This window comes from Aotus nancymaae, unplaced genomic scaffold (assembly GCF_030222135.1).
Source record: "Aotus nancymaae isolate 86718 unplaced genomic scaffold, 86718_ANA_hifiasm-v0.15.2.pri h1tg000029l, whole genome shotgun sequence".
NCBI lineage: Eukaryota > Metazoa > Chordata > Mammalia > Primates > Aotidae > Aotus > Aotus nancymaae.
Window position 1 is genome coordinate 15,996,227 of NW_026988442.1, and position 22,691 is coordinate 16,018,917.

General features: G+C 50.3%; 1 protein-coding gene across 30 annotated transcripts in view; it reads left to right on the forward strand.

Moving 5' to 3' along the window:
* Nucleotides 1-22,691, forward strand: part of EPB41L1 (erythrocyte membrane protein band 4.1 like 1) — a 143,070-nt gene that overhangs the window by 112,601 nt on the left and 7,778 nt on the right. For 5 of the 30 annotated variants that reach the window (XM_064382363.1, XM_064382364.1, XM_064382365.1 and 2 more), the window contains 9 exons: nt 2,589-4,511; nt 5,032-5,139; nt 6,219-6,629; nt 8,991-9,095; nt 11,086-11,169; nt 15,632-15,718; nt 16,501-16,584; nt 18,632-18,712; nt 19,046-19,162. In XM_064382363.1, the coding sequence (XP_064238433.1) occupies nt 2,589-4,511; nt 5,032-5,139; nt 6,219-6,629; nt 8,991-9,095; nt 11,086-11,169; nt 15,632-15,718; nt 16,501-16,584; nt 18,632-18,712; nt 19,046-19,162 (3,000 nt within the window). The remainder of the gene's footprint in view (nt 1-2,588; nt 4,512-5,031; nt 5,140-6,218; nt 6,630-8,990; nt 9,096-11,085; nt 11,170-15,631; nt 15,719-16,500; nt 16,585-18,631; nt 18,713-19,045; nt 19,163-22,691) is intronic. The other 25 variants (XM_064382370.1, XM_064382372.1, XM_064382371.1 and 22 more) reach the window with 12 other exon arrangements.

Consider the following 22,691-nt stretch of genomic DNA (forward strand, 5'->3'; position numbering starts at 1 on the left):
TTTGGCCATCATTGCCAGGTAGATGATGTGAGTACAGCTGGAATGGAGGCAGCCGAAGGAACCCACTTCTCAAGGAGATGAGCAAAGGGACCTGGCTTCTGTGGGCTCTCAAAGCACATTCTTTTGGGATGGTTCAGGAGCTGTGGTCCTGAAGGCTTAATGACCAGAAGTAAAAACTCAGAAACCTACCTCAGACCTTTCCTAGACCTTCCTCCTTCCTTTTTTTTTTTTTTTTTTTTGTGACAGAGTCTTACTCTGTCGCCTGGGCTGGAGTGCAGTGGCGTGATCTCAGCTCACTGCAACTTCTGCCTCTTAGGTTCAAGCAATTCTCCTGCCTCAGCCTCCCGAGTAGCTAGGACTACAGGCACGTGCCACCACACTGGGCTAATATTTGTATTTTTAGTAGAGACAGGGTTTCACCATATTGGCCAGGCTGGTCTCAAACTCCTGACCTTGTGATCTGCCCACCTCAGCTTCCCAAAGTGCTGGGATTACAGGTGTGAGCCACTACGCCCAGCCTCCCCCTTCCTTTTATCTCACTTTCCCGTGGACAAGATTATCTTAATGGGTTCTGATTCCCTGGCAGTCAGAGAGATTTTGCCAAAATGCGGTGGCGAACAGAGGGTTTTGGTCCTTCAAAATTCGTCAGATCTTATGGGATCTGACAGACTCCTCCCAGTGGGGTGGGATGAACCGACTCCTCATGAAGTCATAACCTGAAAAGGATCCCAAGGTCATATAAACCTTCCCCCTCCTGCTGCCAGGAGCAGTTTTGGGCACATCTCCCTGTGGAGGTGGTTATGGTAGGGTGGAGAGGACACACTTCACAGAACTTGGCATCAGAGACGAGTTCGAGGCCTGCCTTTCCACTTGCTCCCTGTGTGGCCTTGGGCAAGATGCTTCTCCAGTTCTCAGTTTCCATACCTGCATCATGAGGAGCTCTAGTTTTGGCAATGATTTCAAAGGACACAGTTACCTCAGGGCACTAAGGCCGCCCACACCCCCACCTTCACCAGGGCAGCTCTGTATTTCTGTCACATCCCAGACTTCCATTAGAATTCTGTGGGAAGTATCCTGTGGCTACAAGAAGATGAAAAACCCAGTGACCTTCCTGCTTTTCTAACCATTTTAGAAGTCCATCATCCCCTCCCAGGCATTGTTTGATGAACTCTTGGGGGAGGTAGAAGCCGTTAGGAGATGGCCTGACAGTGCTTTTGGTTTTTTGTTTTGGTTTGGTTTTTTGAGACGGAGTCTCGCTCTGCTGCCAGGCTAGAATGCAGTGGCACAATCTCGGCTCACTGCTACATCTGCCTCCTGGGTTCAAATGATTCTCCTGCCTTAGCCTCCCGAGTAGCTAGGATCACAGGCGCCTGCCACCACACCCGGCTAATTTTTTTGTACTTTTTAGTAGAGACAGGGTTTCACCATGTTGGCCAGGATGGTCTCGTTCTCTTGACCTCGTGATCTGGCCACCTCAGCCTCCGAAAGTGCTGTGATTGCAGGTGTGAGCCACCACACCGGCCTCTGGTGCTTTTGATGCACGATGATGCTTGGATCTTTAGCTCTCTCCCTTCCTTGATGCATTCTGGTCAGTCCTTTTCTGCTCTTTTGGTGGGGTTTGTTAGAATTAGAATGGGCCCTGGTATTTGTTTCTTTTAGATTGAACCCCACAGTGTTCAAGCTGTTTAAGCCATTGTGGTGCCTGGCACTAACCTGGCCATGTGGTATCTCCACAACTACTCTGCTTTCTTCCCAGAAGCCCTCGTAGAAAGGTTGGATTTCAGGCTGCGGCCTATGGAACTTAATGCATCCCTTCAACTTGACGTTAGATCACAGTTGGCACCCATATCCTGTGGTTGTGAAATAAGTTAGAAAAGATCTCCAGCCTCAAAAATCAGGCTTTCTTTTCCTGACTCTGCCTTCTCCTAACAGTGACCTTGGGCGAGTCACTGACCTTCTCCAGGCCTGTTTCCTTATTTACACCATGAGGAGACGAGACTGGATAACATCGTAAGAGTACTTTCGGCTCTAACATTTAAAGATGCCACGTGACAGAAACTACCTCCCCCTCTGACAGTGGCAGTTATGTTATTAAAAGAGGAAGTGGGGCCAGGCAGGGTGGCTCACACCTGTAATCCCAGCACTTTGGAAGGCCGAGGGAGGATCACGAGATCAGGAATTCGAGACCAGCCTAGCCAACATGGCAAAACCCCGTCTCTACTAAAAATACAAAAGTAAAAAAAAGAAAAAAGAGGAAGAGGAAGGGTCCTGACCCATCCATGGATCTCCATTTCCTCATGGCTGACATGGGGGAAGGCATAATACCCCATCCCATTTTATTAAGTTAGGGGAAGTGGTTGAGGAAAATTGGTCAATAATTTATCACGTGCCTGATGGGAAAGAGTGACCTCGATGAGAATAGCTGGCACTGTCATGCCTTCCTCTCCCCAGCCAGTTCTGGGGATGTGCTGTCCCAGAGTCAAACCTTTCCATGGTAGATTGTTCCCCTCTTACAAAGGGAAAAACTCACCCATTTTTCAGGTGCCTGATATTTCATGTTAACTCTTCTTGCTCCAATTGAAACACAGGGTTCAGAGCATTGGGTATTTATAGAAAGACAGTATACTAGGCCAGAAGATCTCGGTCTCCTAAAAGTGACCACCACGCAGCAGGAAGAAAGGCAGGCAGACCTTGCTGGTATCCTTGCCGACGGCAGACTCTCCAAGGTAGACATTCTGGTGGACAAGTTCAAAGTGGAAGTGGCCATGGAAGAAATGGTGGGAACCAGAAGAGCAAACACCCAGCAACGAGGAAGGATGATTGCAAGTCCTGAAGACTTTGAGTCAGTGTGGGAGGGAGTCCCCTGGATCAGGGAAGGCCCAGAAGGGGCTGCCCTGGCTTCAGGCCACACATTGGCGGAAAAACTCCTCGAGGGCTCTGAGCTCAGGGCAGATACTAGAGAGGCAACCATCAGGGACCGCTACATGTCAGATGGTCAGCTGGAGGGCCAGACAGAGCTGAGAAAGGGGCTGGAGGAGCCCCACACTAGTGGGAGGCCCACTGCTCCAGGGACCAGGCCAGCAGAGGTGGACGTCCTCTCTTCAGCCTCCAACAAGGGAGGACTCCAGTCGTTTCTATTGGATCCAGCCCACACAGAAGCCAGAGCTAAGTCGAGCGACGAAACTGATACCTCCTTTGCAGAGAGGAGCTTCTATTTAAACTATGAAGAAAAAGACTCAGAAGACCAAGTCTTCCCTCCACCCCTGGAGGAGAGACAAGGGCGCCTGGATGCCCCTCCTGGAGGTGAGCCCAGGCCGTCACTGAATTCCTCAGACCTGAGGGGTTCTGCCACCGCTTCTAGCAGGAGCAAGGACGAAGCCCACATGGCTTCCCCAGAGGAGGGGGCAAGGACCCTCAAGAACCATGGAGGACCTGGTGACCTGAAGGGACCTACTACAGCACAGACATTTGCTGGAGACTGCGAGGATGCCCAGTGGGGAGTGGAAGGATCATTTACCCACCCAACAGCCAGCACAGCCTTCGAGGAGGAGGCCCCCATGAGTGGAGATTTGCTGGGAAAGGCTGAGAAAAATCCCACAGAGGAACTGAAGAACCGCCCTCTTCACAGAGGAGGAGGTATGCATCCCGACCCCCAGGCCTGCGCCCTTCCTTGGGCCGTCCCTCCAAATGTCAGGAAGCCAGCCAAACCAGACAGAGTCAACTTCCCACCCAAAGACAGGGGAGCAGTTCCCACCCAGAAAGGCGGGGCTGAGCTGAAGGACTGCGAGGCCTCAGCATTTCTTCACATGGAGGTGATCATCCCCCTGCTGGCCTCCCCCAGTCATTCAGAGGACCTGGCGGCTCAGGAGGAAGCTTCTCCAAGCCCAGCCTCCCATGGGTCAGGGGAGCCCTCAGAGCTCAGGGAGCCCTTTCTCAGACATGTCCATCTTTCGAAAGCTAGTCCAGAGCCCAAGGACCAAGCAGGGTTTGTGGTGTCCCCTAACACAGGAGTTGAGCGCAGGCCACCTCCCATCACCAGCAGAAAGCCCAGAGTAGTCCCTGAAGAAAGTGAGGGGCGCATACCTCCGGGGTTAGTGTTCCCTTCAGGGAAGCAAAGGGAGAGGACCTCTTTCCAGGCCGGGGGCCAAGAGGGCTCCCTAGAAGATATTAGCAAGACCTCAGTGGCCAATAAAATTCGAATATTTGAGACCCATGGAGCTGAAACTCGCCGAATGAGCCAGGGTGATGCAAGGGCCCTTCCAAATGACTTGTCATCAGAGGCCCCTGTGGGACCTGCAGAGTGGCAGTGGAGTGTGCTCTCAGACCTGGGCTTCGTCCAGCTCCAGCCCCCAGGGGACTTTGCCAGCCCCAAAGCCACAGTGATGCCTCTGGCTACCAGGCACGTCAGGGAGGACACTTCTGCATCCCACCAGGAAGTACATACAGAACTGGGGCCTGTGTCCCCCGATTCAGGCTGTGAAACCACGCTGGCAGAAGCTACTGGAACTGGGGTAACTGGCCGTGTGAGCCCCCACCCCCACTGCTGCTCCCCACCCATGGGGGCTGGCCGCATGCTCTGTAGCTCTTAGAAGCATGTTTCAGTGGCCCCTCGTCATTACTGCAATCAGAGGCTGCTTATCCATCCCTGTGAGTTCATTTCCCTAAACGGGCCTGGTGTAGCTCAGGCTGAATGATGGGCTTCTCCGCTTGGCCCATGTTAGCTTGGCCACAAAGACCCTCAGCTTTTGGTGTGACCTGGTGCCCAGAGGGCCACACAACCCCCATGGAGAAGGTGGCACCACCACCAGCAAATGACACACCTGCTTTGCCTTGCCGCTCCTACCCGCTGGGTTCCTGCCTACCTTGCTTGGCTTGTCCAGCGATCTTTCTTCATCTTTTCCCATCCCTGGTTCTCCTGCCTTGGGAAAGCTGACAGTCCAGAGGTTTCCATCCTTCGCTTCTGGTTCCCTCTCAATCCCCGTGCCAAGTTTCTTTCTGACTCCTTAAGACTAACTGTCTTCTCTAATCCAGAACAAATCCGGAGATGCGGTCAGGGAAGAGAAACGCTCCACCAACTTAGCAGCCAACACCCCTGGGAAGGGGGGGCTCCTGAGATTCGCCAGCCCCTCAGGCCCTCAGGTCTCTGCAGTCCCTCTGTGCCCTGATGACCCAATCACCTTCACCTGGCCAGGATGCATCGCCGCCTTAGGTTCCCACCTGCTGTGGCAGCACCTCTTGTGCTGCTCAACTCTGGCTTGTCTGGAATGTCTCCCTCACACCTCTCAACCTTCCAGAAACTGGCTAAATGGAGGCTCGCTTAGCAAGGGAATGTTTAAGCCCACTGAATCCCTAGAACCAGAAGCCACGTTCTTTAAAAATCTTTCATGGGTATTAGGTTGGTCTTTTAAAAGAATGTCATGAACCAGCCAAACATGTGTGTGTGGTGTTTAATCCCTGACAGGCCAGTTGAGAGGTATGTATGTCGGACAAGAGTTGCTGGTTCCCCCAGGCACTGCCTTGGCCCGCTGTTGTCAATTTCACTGATGGGACCAGAGCCTCTGACCTGCCTGTGGTCCACTCATGGTGCTCAGGGTGGAGCCGGCATAACACTCAGCTCCCAAGAAACTCTTGCCCAAAAGGCCTGACCCCGAATTGCTCCTCCCTCTAGTCGATGCTGACCCCTCCCACAGAGACTCAGTGGAATTGACAAATATGTTGGCTTCCTCTTTTTTTCCTCAAAGCTCTTGGCTCCAACCTCTCTCCATTCCCTTCCTGGGTCTCCCTGAATCCCTGGGTCTCCCTCCTTAGTTTCTGTTTCTCAACGCCCGCCTGCACGGATGGGCCTGGGGTCCAGGCTTCCATCCCTGCCTTTTGCGAAATGCCGCTTACAGTGAGCTCCCAGATTCAACACCCTTGGATGGAGCCCCCTGTCCAGGACTCACTGGCAGGACGTTTGCTTTGTACTTGCTTTTGCCATCAGTGTGAGGCCCTCGGAAAGGGGCATCTCCACTCTTGAGTCGTTTTTGGTTTTTTTTTTTAAGCTTGTTATGATTTCAAGGAACCTTTCCTGGGGGTGTTTTTAGTTTCCTGGCCTGCTCTTCCATTCGGGATGTCGACATAGCCCCGAGGCATCTCCTGACATTCACCATCTTGATTTCTCTCTTTCTCTCTCTCTCCCCACCCCACACCCCTGTCCTTTTGATTTTATCTGGCCATAGAGAGCAGGGCTGAGGGAGGGCTCCGAGGAGAAAGTCAAACCACCACGTCCCCGGGCCCCAGAGAGTGACACGGGCGACGAGGACCAGGACCAGGAGAGGGACGCGGTATTCCTGAAGGACAACCACCTGGCCATTGAGCGCAAGTGCTCCAGCATCACGGTCAGCTCTACGTCCAGCCTGGAGGCTGAGGTGGACTTCACGGTCATTGGTGACTACCACGGCAGCGCCTTCGAAGATTTCTCCCGCAGCCTGCCTGAGCTCGACCGCGACAAAAGCGACTCAGACACTGAGGGCCTGGTGTTCTCCCGGGATCTCAACAAGGGGGCCCCCAGCCAGGATGATGAGTCTGGGGGCATAGAGGACAGCCCGGATCGAGGGGCCTGCTCCACCCCGGATATGCCCCAGTTTGAGGTACAGTGGAGCTTCCTCAAGAGCTGGGTCCACCAGGCACCGCATGCTCAGAGGGCCCTGGGCCACCCGTGAGAAGACGGAGCACCCAGCCTGCAGCCTGAAGCTCTGTCTCGTGTTGCATGACCGCCCCTCCGCAGAACAGCATGGTTCTGTGCTCGCATGTTTGCCGTCTCGGTTCACCCCTAATGCGCTCCTTGGTGTTTTAACCCTGTGACCCCGTCGCTTGCTGAGGTTGAGCGATAACAGGTCGTCTGGTCTTATGTGATGCCCCCACCCTGCCTGTGTTGCATGGCACCTGCAGAGACAATGTGTCTGTGGACTCTCAAGGGCTCCTGCAGACTGGTCTGAAAGTTGAATGGTGTTTCCTGATCCGGGGGCCCAGGCTTATCTCTCTGGGGTCTGGGCTTTCTGGGGAAAGGGAAGCAGTTTAAATTCATCTGGCCTTCGGGTCTCAGGGTGTTAATGGAAGCTCCTGGAAGAGAGGAGAAATGGTCATTGAGGAGGCACAGACTGTGTCTGGGCCTCTCTTTGGCCTCCTCTGCAGAGCTGCAAAGAGATCTCTCTAAGGCACATCTGCCCATGTCATTTCTTTGCCTCCTCATCTCTTCTAGACCCAGCCTCCCTCCCACACTCTCCTTTCCCCAACGTTCCAGGCATTGAAATACGAGCTTAGCCCCTCTGGGCTCTCACTTCATGCTGTAGTCTCTGAGCAGAAGGGTTTTTTTCTCCCTCTCTGTGCCTTACAAACCTGTCATGTTCCAGGACCAAGTTCAAATGTCAGTTTCCTAGCAGGGGATTTCCTGATCACCCTGGGCAGAAGTATTGGCCCCCTTCCCCTGCAGTGCCTATGCTCCAACACTATCCAAAGCTGTCAGGTCAGTGGCTGATGAGCCTGCTCTCCCACCAGGTGGCAGCTCCTCTAGGCCTGGCGTATACTAGGCACTAACAGATGATTAACTGGATGAATGGCTGGGTTACAGGGTTGTAACCATCTATAAGAATCCCCTTCAGCCAGGCACAGTGGCTTATGCCTGCAATCCCAGCTACTCAGGAGCTGAGGCAGGAAGGTCACTTGAGCCCAGGAATTTGAGGTACAGTAAGTTCCAGTGAGATCATGCCACTGCACTCCAGCCTGGGCAACAGAGTGAGACCTTGTCTCTAAAACACACACACAAACAAACAAACAAAATGGCTGGGCACAGTGGCTCATAGCTGTAATCCCCAAGCACTTTGGGAGGCTAAGGCAGGTGGATCACCTGAGGTCAGGAGTTCAAGACAAGCTTGGCCAACATGGTGAAAGCTTGTCTCTATTAAAAATACAAAAATCAGCTGGGCATGATGATGTGCACCTGTAGTCCCGCTACTTGGGTGGCTGAAGCAGGAGAATCACTTGAACTCAGGAGGTGGAGGTTGCAGTAAGCTGAGAGATCTCACCATTGCACTCCAGCCTGAGCAACAGAGTGAGACACCATCTCAAAAAAAAAGAAAAAGACACTCAGAGGTCACAGTCACAGTTGGCCACACCCAGATAGATCCCACATGCTCTCTAGTTAACCCCAGTCCTCAACAAACCCTCTTCACTCATTGGCCTCTCTTGCCTGGATGCTGTAGGCCTCCTAGATGTGTGGCTGCTCTAAAGAATAGTCCAGGCTGGGCGAGGTGGCTCACGCCTGTAATCCCAGCACTTTGGGAGGCTGAGGCCGGTGGATCACTTGAGGTCAGGAATTCGAGACCAGCCTGGCCAACATGGTGAAATGCTGTTTCTACTAAAAATACATAAGTTAGCCCAGTGTGGTGGTGCAGGCTTGTAGTCCCAGCTACCTGGGAGGCTGAGGCAGAAGAATTGCTTGAACCTGGGAGGCAGAGGTTACAGTGAGCCGAGATTGCACCATGGCACTCCAGCCTGGGCGACAGAGGGAGACTCTGTCTAAAAAAAAAAAAAAAAGAAGAGATCAGCTGAAGCAGCTGAGAGGTGGTAAGCTCACCATTGAAGTCATTCAGGATTCGGTGAATTATATATACAAGGAAAACAATTAGCCCGGGCCCTGGTATAGAGTATGTTAATGAAATAGTAGATGTTCTAATTGTAGCCTAAAAAACAGCATATAGCCACCATGAGGGTGCGTGGCACAGGAGCGTGGAGCAGGCCTGCCTGGTCCTGGTGGTGGTACTGGCTCTCCTTGTGGGCTGTTTGTCTGTGATATCACACCACATATCTGTTACCCTGACCTGGGTACCCTTCCAGAGACGTGGCCAGCTGTGGGGATAGGAGATATCTGTAAACCCCACACTGCAACTGCCTGTGAGCAAGGGTCATGCCAGGGCTTCAGTTACAGAGCATTCTCCCTTCTTTCCCTACAGCCCGTGAAAACAGAAACCATGACTGTCAGCAGTCTGGCCATTAGAAAGAAGATTGAGCCGGAGGCTGTACTGCAGACCAGAGTCTCCACTATGGATAACACCCAGGTAACCTGTGCCTTCCAATGTACCCTGAGCATGGGTATTGGGCATTTAGTGGTAGGGTCCCCACTGCTGTGGCCAAACCCCTTGGCCAATCCTTTTAATCTCAGCTTCCCTGGAACTCCCATTTTAATCCTGATGCTCTTCTTTGCCTGTGTCCTCCCTGAGCTCTGGGGAGGGGCAAGAGGTAAAGCAGGTTCTTGTCCTGGGAAGACCATACCTCTTAAAGCCTCTTTTTAGCCATCCATAAAATGGGAATGACCCTGTCTACCCCTTCCTCCTGGACATATTGGGAGGACTGTACTGGCTAGTGGATTAGGACCTTGGTGCTCACATTGCTTGGAGGAGTTGGAGAGGTTTCTTGAGGCATCCCAGGAGCTGCTTGGAGAGAGAAGAGGGAGAATCCCAATTTAGCTTCAGTCAGAATAGCTCACCTTGGGTCATTTTTTATGCATGCAAGTTCCACATCAGATCAGTAAAATGAACAAAGTGAAGGAAGAAAACCAAAAATCGTGTGTCCTGACAAGAGGAAGCATCCTGCCCACCCTGGAGAAAGCCACCGTGCAGAGGTGATGTGCCCAGGTGCACGACTTCCAATGCATTCCCTACACTCCTGTGATTTTTAAACCTAGGAAATTAAGATTGAGGGTCTGATAGATGCCCTTTTGGTTTTTCCTGGCCAGAAGAGCTACAATGCTAGGAGCTTTTTTGCTCTGAGACTAACCTTTGTCTCAAGAACTGAAATAAGACCAGGCACAGTGGCTCACACTTGTAATCCCAGCACTTTGTGAAGCCGGGGCAGATCGCCTCAAGCAGATCATTTGAGTCCAGGAGTACAAGACTAGCCTGGGCAATATAGCAAGACCCCATCTCTGCAAAAAATATAAAAATTAGCTGGGCATGGTAGCACATGCCTGTAGTCCCAGCTACTCGGGAGGCTGATGTAGGAGGATCACCTGAGCCCAGGAGGTCGAGGCTGCAGTGAACTATGAGCTATGATTGCACCACTGCATTCTAGCTTAGGTGACAGGGAAAAAAAGAGAGAGAGAAAACTGAAATAAGACATAAACAAATACAACATGAGCAGTTCTTTTGTTCCCAGAATTTTTTCTTCCACTCTTATAATGATGGTAGGAGTTTATGAAGCCGCCTACTACAGGTCAGGACTCTTGAGTTCTGATGAGCTGTGTGACCTTGGGCAAGCTGCTTTCCCCCTCTGTCCTGTTTCGTTTTAGTAACATGTGTTTCTGTCGTGTTTTCATACAGAAAAGTATAAAGAAACTAAAAATAGCCCTAGATCCCACAGCCCAGTAACCCTTATTGACCTAAAAACAAAACAACAAAAAAAGTTTACAGTTATACAATTCAAGCAGAACAAAATGAGATTTTTCGTATAATACCACCCAGAAAAAAATGAAGCTGATTCCAACACAGATAGCTACATCTTTATATACTTAAAAAATGTTTACACAGAGGTGATCTTTTCCTACACCTTACCTTTTTTCTTAGTAATTGTTTTGGAGATCACTCCTCGTTGGCATATATAGCCCTACTTTACTCTTCCTCATCTCACTTAGGAGGCAAATCCTCATTTCTTTCTCTGTCTCCCATTGGCGGGCCCTGTGGTTGTTTTAGTCTTGTGCGATTCATGATGAGCGCTGCCGTGAATTTCCTTGCTCATACTTGTGGGCGAACTTTTCAAAGGTTATATCCAAAGAGTCGGTACCCAGAGATTGCTAGGTCAAAGATTACACACACTGAAATTTGGATAGAGTTTGCCAGATAGTCTGAGATTATTTTTTCTTTATCACATGAGTTGGTTGGAATGTAATGAGGGCCTGTTGCCCCTCTGTGAGCTGGTCTGTGTGCAGCCCCCTGCCAGTGGTGTTCCCTCACACAGCCTGTCGCTTTGTAACTGGAAGGCCATGAGCCCAGGTGACAGATGCTGCAGGTGTACCTGGCTCTCCCCAGCTCTAACGACTCCTCCTCTGGTCAGCAGGTTGATGGGAGTGCCTCAGTGGGGAGGGAGTTCATAACAACCACTCCCTCCATCACCACGGAGACCATATCGACCACCATGGTAAGTTGAACCCAGGAGGCTTCCCTCTCTGACCAGCCCCCTTGTCCTGCCAAACAGCCAGAGAACAAGCTAACACCACCTGGCTGCTTCGGGAAGCCGCGAGCTGCTCTCGCTGCCTCATGTGTGGGACATAAGTCAGCTATTTATTTTCTGGGGCTTTAGTTGCTGCAGGCCTCAGTTTTCCAAAGTGAATAATGTGGGTGGTGGAATTCCTGAGAGTCAGTTATCTAGACCATCTCAGCCACAGCAGGGGGAGAGAGAGGATGGTCCTCTTTGGTTATTTGCACCCACGAATCTCATCTTGCATTGAGATTTCATTGGCTTATCTCACCTCCACTCTGAAGGTGAGGCTGGAGTCCTTCCTGTGGACCCATCCTGGTGGCTGCACGTTTTCTTGTGTCTTAGACCACTTCCTTGCCTTGGTCCGCAGATGGTATGCGGTGACCCTAAGTTGGAAACAGGAATTTTTGGGACCGCCTGTTGAGGGACCTCATGGTTCTGCTACATATTTGCTGTCTAACCCATTAAGGAAGGTCCTTGGCTTCAGGTGTCCTCATCTGTAAAAAAGCAATAATCCCCATTCTGCAGTTCGTTCTTAAGAGACCTCTTCAACACTAGCTCCTTTCACGATTAAACAGAGCACATAGCGGTCAGCACACAGGCTGTGGTTCCAGGCAATGTGCTGAGACTCCTGAGTGGATAATCTCAGTGGATGCTCTTCCCTCCACATCCTCTACAGATGAGGAAACTGAAGTTCAGAGAGATAAAACGACTTACCCAAGGTCACACAATCAGTAAGTGGTAGTGCCAGGTTATCACCAGGTGCTCTGACACCAGGAGCCCCACTTTCGACCCCAGCTGCTCTGCTCTGCTCTTCTCCCTTGATCCTGACCATGGTGAACCTCAGCCGCGTGGGGCTGGGGCTGCGGTTGTGGCTGCTGCTGGGTCTAGGGAAGGTAGGGATGCTGGAGCCAGCTCTATCTTGAGCCATTGAGAAGTTGTTTTCAAGATACTTTTTCTTGCCAACCCCCTGACATATACATAGGAAGGGAATTCCATCAATCTAGACTAGCCAGCAGATAGGTTTTAAATACACAGAAACTTTAAGATCAGTAAGCCCAAGTTAGTTACCAGCTTGCACAGCTTTCCCTGGTCACTCAATTCCTCCTCTCCCCTCAGTCCTTCACCACGTGTCATTGGGATGTTTGTAGGGCTATATTTAAATCCGTTCGTATGGTAAGCAGGCACTTATACCATTCATTTACTCATCCATCCATCCATCCATCCATTCATTTGTTCCAAAAACATTTATTAGTCTGTACTATCTGCCTGGTACTGGGGATACAGTTGAAGAAACAATACTGCCTGCTGGGATTCATTCATTCAAATGACTGTCATGAGCACCTCTAATGTGCTATGCCCCTGTATTTAGGTTCCGGGCTTACAGTGGAGAACAAGGCCCAGCTGTCCCACTTCCTGGCTGGATGACCTTGGGCAAGTTACCTGAACCTCTCCAAGCCTCAGTTTTCACTTCTGTAAAATGGGTGAGGGTAGAGAGCAGGAATAGCACATACCTCAAAGGGTTGATGTGAGGGGGAACCAAAGCAACCTGTGCAACGCCCTGAGAACAGGGCCTGGCGCATAATAAGTGGTCTGTAGATGTGAGCTGCTGTTACTTCTTTCCTGCCTTCATGGGACAGTGTAATAACGCTATCCTAGGGGCCACCAGGAGGACAGCTATGGGGTGACATCTGTGTCAGGAGGAGCCGGGAAAGGCTTTCCCTAGGCAGGGACATTTGAGTGAGCTATGCTTGAAGGATAAGTTAAGGTGCAGTCCTAGGAGAAGGCATTCTAGACAGTGGGAATAGCAAGTGCAAAGGGCAGAAGGGAAGATGTGTAGCATTTGGGGAAGGGCAAGTGGTCAGGAAAGCCAGATGTCAAGCACATGGAGGAGGAGCCGGGGGTGGGAGGTGGTGGAGGGGAGGAGGCTGGAAAGGAAGGTGAGGCCAGAGCTTGAAGGCCCTCAAATGTCATATACCAAGTTCAAACCTCTGTCCTGCAGAAAATGGGGAATCACTTAAGTTTTTACATTAGGAACATGATGTCATCAGATATGTGTTTCTGTGTTTTAGAAAGATTATTCTAGCAACATGTGTGGAGGAGGGACTGGAGCCAAAAATTCTTCCCTCCTTCTCTCTCTCTCCTTCCTTCCACAAATATTGATTGGACACCCATGATGTGTGCAGTTCCGTAGCAGGCTCTGTGAATCCAGGTTGAAGAAGGGAATATCTCTGAGCTCTGGGGCCCACAAGCCACTGGGAAATACAGAGAGAGAAGGCAGGGAACCAGCTTAGATGCCGGTGCCCAGGCTAGGGTGGGGCTGGAGGGCAAGGAGGTAGATGCAGAGAAGGGGTCAGGGTTAAGGGATACCTGGAGGGGAGAAAGCACAGGATTTGGTTGTTTGTAGAATGTTCAGGGGACAAGAGGAAAAATGAGCTTGTGACACTGTTCACTAGCCAGTGGTTCTCAAAATGCAGTTCCAGGAACCTGTTAGCAAGGCAGATCCTTTGGGCTCCTCCTTAGACCTATTGACTCAGAAACTCTAGGGTGGGGCCCAGCCGTGAGTGTTTTTCCAAGCCCTCCAGCTGATGCCTCTGAAGTTGGAGAACTGCTGATATAAACAGAGTGCTAGGGGAGGGTGCTCTGTAGTGACAAGCGTGTGTTGGAAGTGGAGGAAGCAGTGAATTCCATTCGAGATCGGATGAGTCTGAGGTGCCTGTGGGACATTTCCAGGGGAAAATGTCCAGGACACAACTGGTTTTAAAGGCCTAAGATCCAAGAAAGATCTGGGCTACAGGTGAAGGGATAGAGGACTTTGACCTCGATGAGGCAGCAGAAGCCCTTGAGTAGCTGAGGTGGCCTAGAGAGAGGGTGGCGAGTGAGGAGAGCCTGAGTGTGGAAGAACAGAGGGCTGAGTTTGCCTTGGTCAGGGAGAGGAACCACTCCTCCTGGAGGCAGGTGACGGGACTGGCCGAGGATACGGGAGAGGAAGGGAGGAGCAGAGGGTGCCTTGTTTTGAATGATTGATGTCCCTAGTGGTGGCCTCTGTTTTCAGTGTGAAGGTGGAGGTGAGGCTTTGCCTTGGGAAAGACAGAACAATGAGAGAATAAGAGGCTTTAAGGGAGAAAGGCCCAGAATGATATTAGGATTCAGAGGGGCTAGTGGCTCTTGCCTAAGCCAGGGGAAATGAAGTATTGAGCCCAGACACTGCCCTTGGAAGGCCTGCTGCTGGGCCACATTCTGGGACTGCAGGCGCATCTGGAACGTGCCTTGTGGGTGCAGTACCAAGGAACCAGACTGCTGGCAGCCTCAGCTGCAGGCAGGTGTGGGAGGGGCAGGGGAAAGTCAGTGAGTTTCTGTCCTCACCTGCCCCTTGGTAGGCAGAGGTCCACATCTAGTGCCATGCCTGGACCAGAACCAGAGGTCAAGCCACTGAGGACCTGCAGAATGGACACAGTTCTGGGCCCCTGGACAGACAAGGCTGAGCCCTGAGATGGTGCAGAAAGTAGGAGGTAGAAGCAGGCAGCTGGGCCCTGGCCAGATGGGGGGCAGTGAGTCCGGGGACAATTCCAGGAAGCTCTAGCAGTTAGAATTTAAGGTAGGGCCAGGAGAGCTGTCTGAAGAGAAAGAGTCGCAAGGGCAGAGTGACGTGCTGAAAGAGCGTGTCGGACTTAAGAGTCGGACAGTGTGGAGTTAAGTTCCAGCTCTGTCACTTACTTGCTGGAGGACTGAACATTTAACTTTCTCTCGTCCTCCAGTTTCTCATCTGTAAATCAGGAATATTTAAAATAATGCCCTATGGGTGTTATGAGAATTAAATGAGATAAGGCATGTAACATCCTTAAACACTAGCCTAGCACATAGCAAGCACTCAGAAAGTCATTATTATTACATTCTAAATATCCAGCTTTTATGCCCCTATATTTATCCTACGTATTTTCGTTTGCAAAACCTTTTCTACTCCATTAGCTTCATAGGTTCTCTGTGGGATTGGGGCAGGGGGCCCTTTTTACAGATGTATCTGCAAGGTGCATAGAGAGGAAGTGACTCTGCCCCTGGTCACGTGGCTCGAAGGTGGCGGGGAGGGACATGAGCCTGAATCTGGCAACTCCTCTGCTAGTGCTTCTGGAGAACAATGCCATGTCTTGATTACTACAGTGTTCCTAACGCCAGACTCTCTGTAAATGTTTGTTGAATTAGTGAGTGTGTGAGTGAATGAATGTGTGCCTGAGCGAGTGAGGGATGAATGAGAGGAAGTGGAACTGAATGATGCCTTCAGTCCTTTGCTTCTACTGTTACTACTCAACCTTGTGGTCGTGAGAGCTACATGGCCATGTGCTCCGGCCATCCTGGGGGCCCATCCGCCTGAGAGCTGGCCATCTGAGCACTATTGTTTCCCCAGGAGAGCAGTCTCAAGTCCGGGAAGGGGGCAGCTGCCATGATCCCAGGCCCACAGACGGTGGCCACGGAAATCCGTTCTCTTTCTCCGGTAAGTGGGCAAGGCCAGCTCAGGCTAGGGGACTCCGCACTGAGAATATGGGCATGGACCCATGTATGGCTGTCAGAAAGTGCAGCGTTGAGCCCAGAAGGTACACTTCTAGGTGCAGAGCCAGGAAACTGGACCCTTTTCGGATGCCCACAGGGCTCCCTGGTGCCCACTAGAATCTCATGAGTGGCCCTCTCCCCCCCAACCCACACATGTACGCAGGGCACTGGTGGCATGTGAGGGTGAAGCGGCCCCTCACCTTCGTGGTGCCTCTGATGGTTCTTTTGCATCTGACCTCCCTACTAACCAGGAAGAGCAATGGTCTAGGAGGCCAGAGGCTTGGAATCTGGAGCTGCCTCTGTTGGTGCCTGCCCGGTAACCCTGAGTCCATCACTGTGAGGTCTCTTCCAGCTCTTGCATTCTCCAAGTCTGTGGTTCTCATTGTTTAGCTCTGCAGAGAGTGTGCACCTGGCTGTGACAGGATGGGGCATCAGGAGGATTCTGTTTCCACCTTGGATCCCTTTGGTCATTCTTCCATGATGCCAGGATTCTTAAATTCTAGGGTATTGTTAGGATTCTGAGCCTCAGGAATCTTAGCATCTAGGAATCTGAGATTTGGGTATAGGTTTCTGAAGATTCCAGTATTCTTGAATTCTTAATGGTTCAAAGCATCTTGGCTTTGAAACGTCACCTTCACGGGGCCCTTTACCCCACCCCGCCCCCACCCCTCCAGAGCCCAGTGTCCTTACCTGACACCCTGGGTGGGGGGTGGTTATATTCTGCAGATCATCGGGAAAGATGTCCTCACCAGCACCTACGGCGCCACTGCGGAAACCCTCTCAACCTCCACCACCACCCATGTTACCAAAGTGAGTAGCAGCAGGGCACCCCATGGCCCCAGCCGGGCTGCAGGCGAGAAGGTCATGACTGTCGTTCTGCTTTGGCGTCGCCATATGTAAAGCGGACAAAGAAAGCCTGTAGTGTTTGCCAGTTTCTGGAATGCTGTGTGCTTTGTCCTGTGCCACATGTTGTTCTAGGCACGGGCCCTTCTCTTACGGCGTGGACAGCCAGGCTGGGGGCACAATACTCTTCTCTTTGAAGTAACTGTGAACCGTGGCATGTGCGCCTTGTAGATGGAAAGTGCTGGAGGAATCTAGATGGGGTGATGCTATGGGAGGCCCTGCAAGAGTCAGGAAGCATCTCCTGGAAGAAGTGGGGACTGAGTGGAGTCTTGGAAAGCCAGGCAGGACACCTGAGGGAGGAGAAGAAAGGTGCAGGTGTTTTAAGAGAAGCAGAAGAGGGAAGCAGAAACCGTGTGTTTGATTATTTGTTTGTTCGTTGAGCAGATGTCAGTGAGGGTCAACTTTATTTGTGTTGGCCTCTGTGCCAGGGGCTATTGGATGTAGCCATAAGTGAGGCCTGTTTATGGGACATGAGAAGCACATGTAAGGGGTATAACTGGAAAATTAGGTTGCACTGGAGGCAGGTAGGTGGAATATAAAGCAAATAACACAAATACCAGGACACATTTGACTCTGGAGGATCTGGGCCTTGGGGAGATTGGAAAGCCAGGAAAGTTTTTAGACTGGAGAGTAACCCAGTGAAAATAGATTTAAGGAGAGAATAGCAGGTCCACTGGGATATGTAGATAGGTGGGAGAAAGAAGAGGCAGAAGTATGGAGAGAAACAGATAATAAATAACTCAGGCCTGGTGGGGAGGGCCTGGACCAGGGTGTGAGTCAGAGCCCAGGCAGAAAGAGGCAGGGACAAAGGAGGGAAGCCTTCCTGGGTGACCCACAATGAGGACAAGGGCTCATTGGGAGGCAGGCCAGCTGATGCATCCACACCTGTGTGGCCAGGAGGAAGGCAGGAGGGCACCTAGCCAGGGCTGGAGGCCTGGAGCAGCCAGCTTGAGGCGGGTCGAGTTGGAGGCTCTGGTGAGCCATCAGAGGCAAATTCTGGTCAGTTGCACTGGGCCTTCGTGCACAGACTGTCCTGGGCTCTGCCTGTGCCTCTGCAGGACTCAGCACTTTCTCACAAACCCCACAAAGAACCCACTCTCAGCAAAAGCATTACTGAGCAATTTTGACTTCTCTGAAAGCTTTATGAGAGGCTTTACATCCCACGCCCATAGCAGACAGCTCAGGAAACTCTTCTTCCCAAAGTCCCTGCCAACTGGGAGCCCCTTCTTCTTTCTATCTGCTCCTGACTCCAGCTGGGATTCCCCACAGACACCACCCTGCTTTAACATGCCAAACCATTAGGTCCTGCCTCAGCTATTACTTCTATACTTGCCCAAACCCCAGGCCTTCAGAAAACAGTGGAGGTCATAAGTATCATCAATGTAATTTTCTCTTGTACTATTGTTTGAAGTCGTTTAAGGCAGAACCTTGTCGCCATTCACATTTCATTCATGTGTTCATTCAACAAATCTGCATTCAGCACTGCCCTGGTTAGACTGGGTGAGGGAGTGGGGAGGAGGGAGTACAGAGATGAACAAAATTCAGGCCCTGCCTTCAGGAGCTGGCAGCTTGGTGAGGTGAACAAGGCCACAGACACACATAAGGTCAGCACCAGGCAGAGAGGTCCAGAACTGTGAGAGAGACAGAGTTAGGGCTCGGGAGTACCAAAGCAGGAAGGCGGAAGCATTGCCAACGAGTGTCCGGGAGGCAGCAATGGAGCTGGGCTTGGAAGATCTAGATGGGGTGGTTTGATAGTTGCGGGGAGTGGTGGCAACCAGGCAAAATCTGCAGTTCAAAGTCCAAACCCAGAAAAGAAAAAATCTGAGGAAGTCAGGAGAGAAGGTAACTGCTGGTTCTCAGCTCTGCCCTTGAGAGATGCTTTGGTTAGGTCCCCTCTTGAAGCTGTTGCCCCAGTAGGACCCAAGAGTGACCTCACCCCCCTCTCCCTTTGCAGACTGTGAAAGGAGGGTTTTCTGAGACGAGGATCGAGAAGCGAATCATCATTACTGGGGACGAAGATGTCGATCAAGACCAGGTATGGGGGTAGGGATTGTTCTTCCCAGTGGCACTGCCCAGTGCTCAGTCCCTTCCATGTCGGGTTATCCATGGATGGCTGCCCTCATGGGCAGAGAAGGTGTCCACTTCTTGCTGACCCTGTTCAGATAAGAAACCCCCAAGGAAGGGGCATTGAATGGGAGCCAGTAGGATCCAGAAGACCCGAGCTCTAGTCTCTCCCTTTAATTGTTTGACTTTGCCCCTCCCTGGGCCTCAGTTTCCCCAGCTATGCACTAGAGGGCTTATTGTTCTCCACAGTCTCTCTCATCTTAGATATTTCATGGTTCCATCCTTTGCTGTTCTTTCCCACCAGGCCCTGGCTTTGGCCATCAAGGAGGCCAAACTGCAGCATCCTGATATGCTGGTAACCAAAGCTGTCGTATACAGAGAAACAGACCCGTCCCCAGAGGAGAGGGACAAGAAGCCACAGGTAAGGCTCTTGATGCCCAGCAACCATGAGAGAGAGAGGAGGGAGCAGTAGCAAGATCCTCTCAGGGCCATTTCCATCTGAGAACCCAGTGGCTTGACCCCCAGTGCAGCTTTGACCCACCCACCCCCACCCTTCCTGATTTGCTGCTCAAAGGAGAGAGGCAGCTCCCCAAGATACAAGTCAGTGGGGAAAGGAAGGAAGACTGGTTCCTTGGTTTCTTTGGGGTTTCAGGCTCCAGATCTAGAAAAATAAATCCAGAAGTGTTTTCAACAATTTTTTAAAGGGAAGGAGATGAGATGGAGAGAAAATCGACAGTCGATATTGAGGTAGGCCAGATGGAAGCCCTCATTTTCTCACTGGCTATTACCTATAAACTGGAAGTCAGAAAAAGTCCTACTAGGCTCAGTGCCACATTCTTGGCCCTGAGTCTCTCTATCATAAGTCACTGATTGTTGTTAAGGGCACATCATGACCAGAGCCCTTGATCCCTTCTGTCTTGCTTGGTTGCAATTTTTTTTTTTTTTTAATTTTTGAGATGGAGTCTTGCTCTGTCACTCAGGCTGGAGTGCAGTGGTGCAATCTTGACTCACTACAACCTCCACCTCCTGAGTTCAAGCGATTCTCCTGCCTCAGCCTCCCAAGTAGCTGATACTACAGGTATGCGCCATCCCACCTGGTTAATTTTTATATTTTCAGTAGAGACGGAGTTTCACCTTGTTGCCCAGGCTGGTCTCAAACTCCTGTTCTCAAGTGATCCACCTGCCTCAGCCTCCCAAAATGCTGGGATTGCAGGCGTGAGCCACCATGCCCAGCATGATTGCAAATTCTTGACTTCTGAGACCTCCAGGGGCCAAAATCTTAGGGACCCTAATATTCTCCTGTTTCATTGTGGGCCATCAATGCCTTGATGAATAAGAGAAATAAGATGACATTGGGGCAGGCAGGGCTTTTAGCAGCCTAAATTAGGAGAGATGTTCTTCCGGGCCCTCTGGAAATTTGCCAGATTTTATTAGATCTACAAAACAAAATCCCATAGACATTGAGTTGGGTGAAGTAAGCCAGGCACAGAAAGTATAAAATGTATGATTCCATTCATAGGAAGTCCAAAAGCAGGCAAAACTAATCAACAATCTTGAAAATCAGAATAATGTTACTTCTGTGATGTGGTATTCACAAAGAAGAGGGAAGAGCACAATGGAAACTTCTGGGCTGCTGGAAATGTCACATTTTCAGCTGAGTGGGTTACATGGGTGTATACATATAAACACATTTGTAAAATTCTTCTCACACTTAGAGTTCTGTACTTCATACATTTTTTTTTCTTTGAGATGGAGTTTTGCTCTTGTTGCCCAGGCTGGAGTATAATGGCACAATCTTGGCTCACCGAAACCTCCACCTCCTGGGTTCAAACAATTCTCCTGACTTAGCTTCCCAAGTAGTTGGGATTACAGGCATACACCACTACGCCTGGCTAATTTTTTATATTTTTAGTAGAGACGGGGTTTCTCCATGTTGGTCAGGCTGGTCTTGAACTCTCAACCTCAGGTGATCTGCCCACCTCAGCCTCCCAAAGTGCTGGGATTACAGGTGTGAGCCACTGCACCCAGCCATTTCACATATTTCCTGGGTTCTACCACAATGAAAGAAAGTCCATCTCAAAGACCCCACAAATAACTGGTCTCCTTTTTGCCCTTTTCCTTGAATGAATAAAACAAGTCTTTTCTAGAAAGATACAAGAATATTTCTCTTCCTTTGATTATGAGACCCCTTAATGCCAGAAGAAAAAGCACTGAAACATTTTCCTGCCGCTTTGAAAGGCTGCTAACCTCTGGTCTGGGCTAGGGCTGTTCAATAGAACTTTCTGTAGTGATGGAAGTGTTCCTTCTGTGCTGTCTGGGATGATAGTTGCTAGCTGCACATGGCTATTGAGCACTTGAAATTGGCTAGTGTGAAATGAGATGTGCTTTAAGGATGAAATATGTGCAGGATTTTGAAGATTTAATATGAAAAAAAGAATGTAAGGCCGGGTGGTGGCTCACACCAGTAATCCCAGCACTTTGGGAGGCCAAGGCAGGCAGATCACGAGGTCACGAGATCGAGACCATCCTGGCTAACACAGTGAAGCCCCATCTCTACTTAAAATTAAAAAAAAAAATTACCTGGATGTGGTGGCACACGCTTGTAGTCCCAGCTACTTGAGAGGCTGAGGCAGGAGAATCGCTTGAACCTGGGAGGCGGAGGTTGCAGTGAGCCGAGATCTCGACACTGCACTCCAGCCTGGGCGACCGAGCAAAACTCAGTCTCAAAAAAAGAAAAAAGAAAAAAAGAATGTAAATGATCTCAATACTTTTTACATTGGGTAAATATTTAAGTGATAAGGGATATATTAGATTAGGTAAAATGTACTATCAAAATTAATTTCACCTGGCAGGGCATGGTGGCTCATGCCTGTAATCCCAGCACTTCAGGAGGCAGAGGCAGGTGGATCACCTGATGTCAGGAATTTGAGACCAGCCTGACCAACCAACATGGTAAAACCCTGTCTCTACTAAAATACAAAATTAGTGGGGTGTGGTGGTGGGTGCCTGTAATCCCAGATACTGGAAAGGCTGAGGCAGGCGAATTGCTTGAACCCAGGAGGCAGAGGTTGCAGTGGGCCAAGATGGTGCCATTGCAGTCCAGCGTGGGCAACAGAGTGAGACTCCATCTCAAAAATAAAATAAAATAAAATTAATTTCACTTGTTTCTTTTAAAATCATTTTTAATGTAAACTAAAATTGAGAACTTTAATTGTGAAATTAAAATTTTCTATTTATCTAGAAAATTTCAGAAAAATAGAAATATATAGAAAATTTAGGAAATGTTATCTAGAAAATCTATTATCTAGGAAAAACAATTTTTTGGGGGGATGGAGTCTCACTCTGTCACCCAGACTGGAGTGCAGTGGCACAATTTTGGCTCACTCCAGCCTCCACCTCCTGGATTCAAGTGATTCTTGGTGCTTCAGCTTCCGAAGTAGCTGGGACTATAGGCTTGTGCCACTACACCCAACTAATTTTTTGTATTTTTAGTAGAGACGAGGTTTCACCATATTTGCCAGGCTGGTCTCTAATTCCTGACCTCAAGTGATCTGCCCAACTCAGCCTCCCAAAGTGCTGGGATTACAGATGTGAGCTGCCACGCCCGGACCTATCTAGGAAAATTTTAAATTCTATGTGTAGTTCACATTCTATTTCTATTGGACAGCACTGATTTAGAAGTGTAGGTTGGCCATGGGTGGAGCCTACCTCCCAGCCTTCAACAGACTTTCATACAAGTGATTGTCATCCCTATTCCCTCAGTTTTCCAATAATTCTTACTTTATTCCCCCCAAATCTCAGAGTGGTAAACTGTAGGCCACTTGCTGAGCTGGGTGTATCACCTGGGGAAGCCTGTTTAAAAGCCAGGCACTAGAGAACCCTCTCAGAAAGTCTGATTTAGAAAGACTGGCCTGGGACCTGGGATCTGTATTGCCTGGGAATCTTCATTT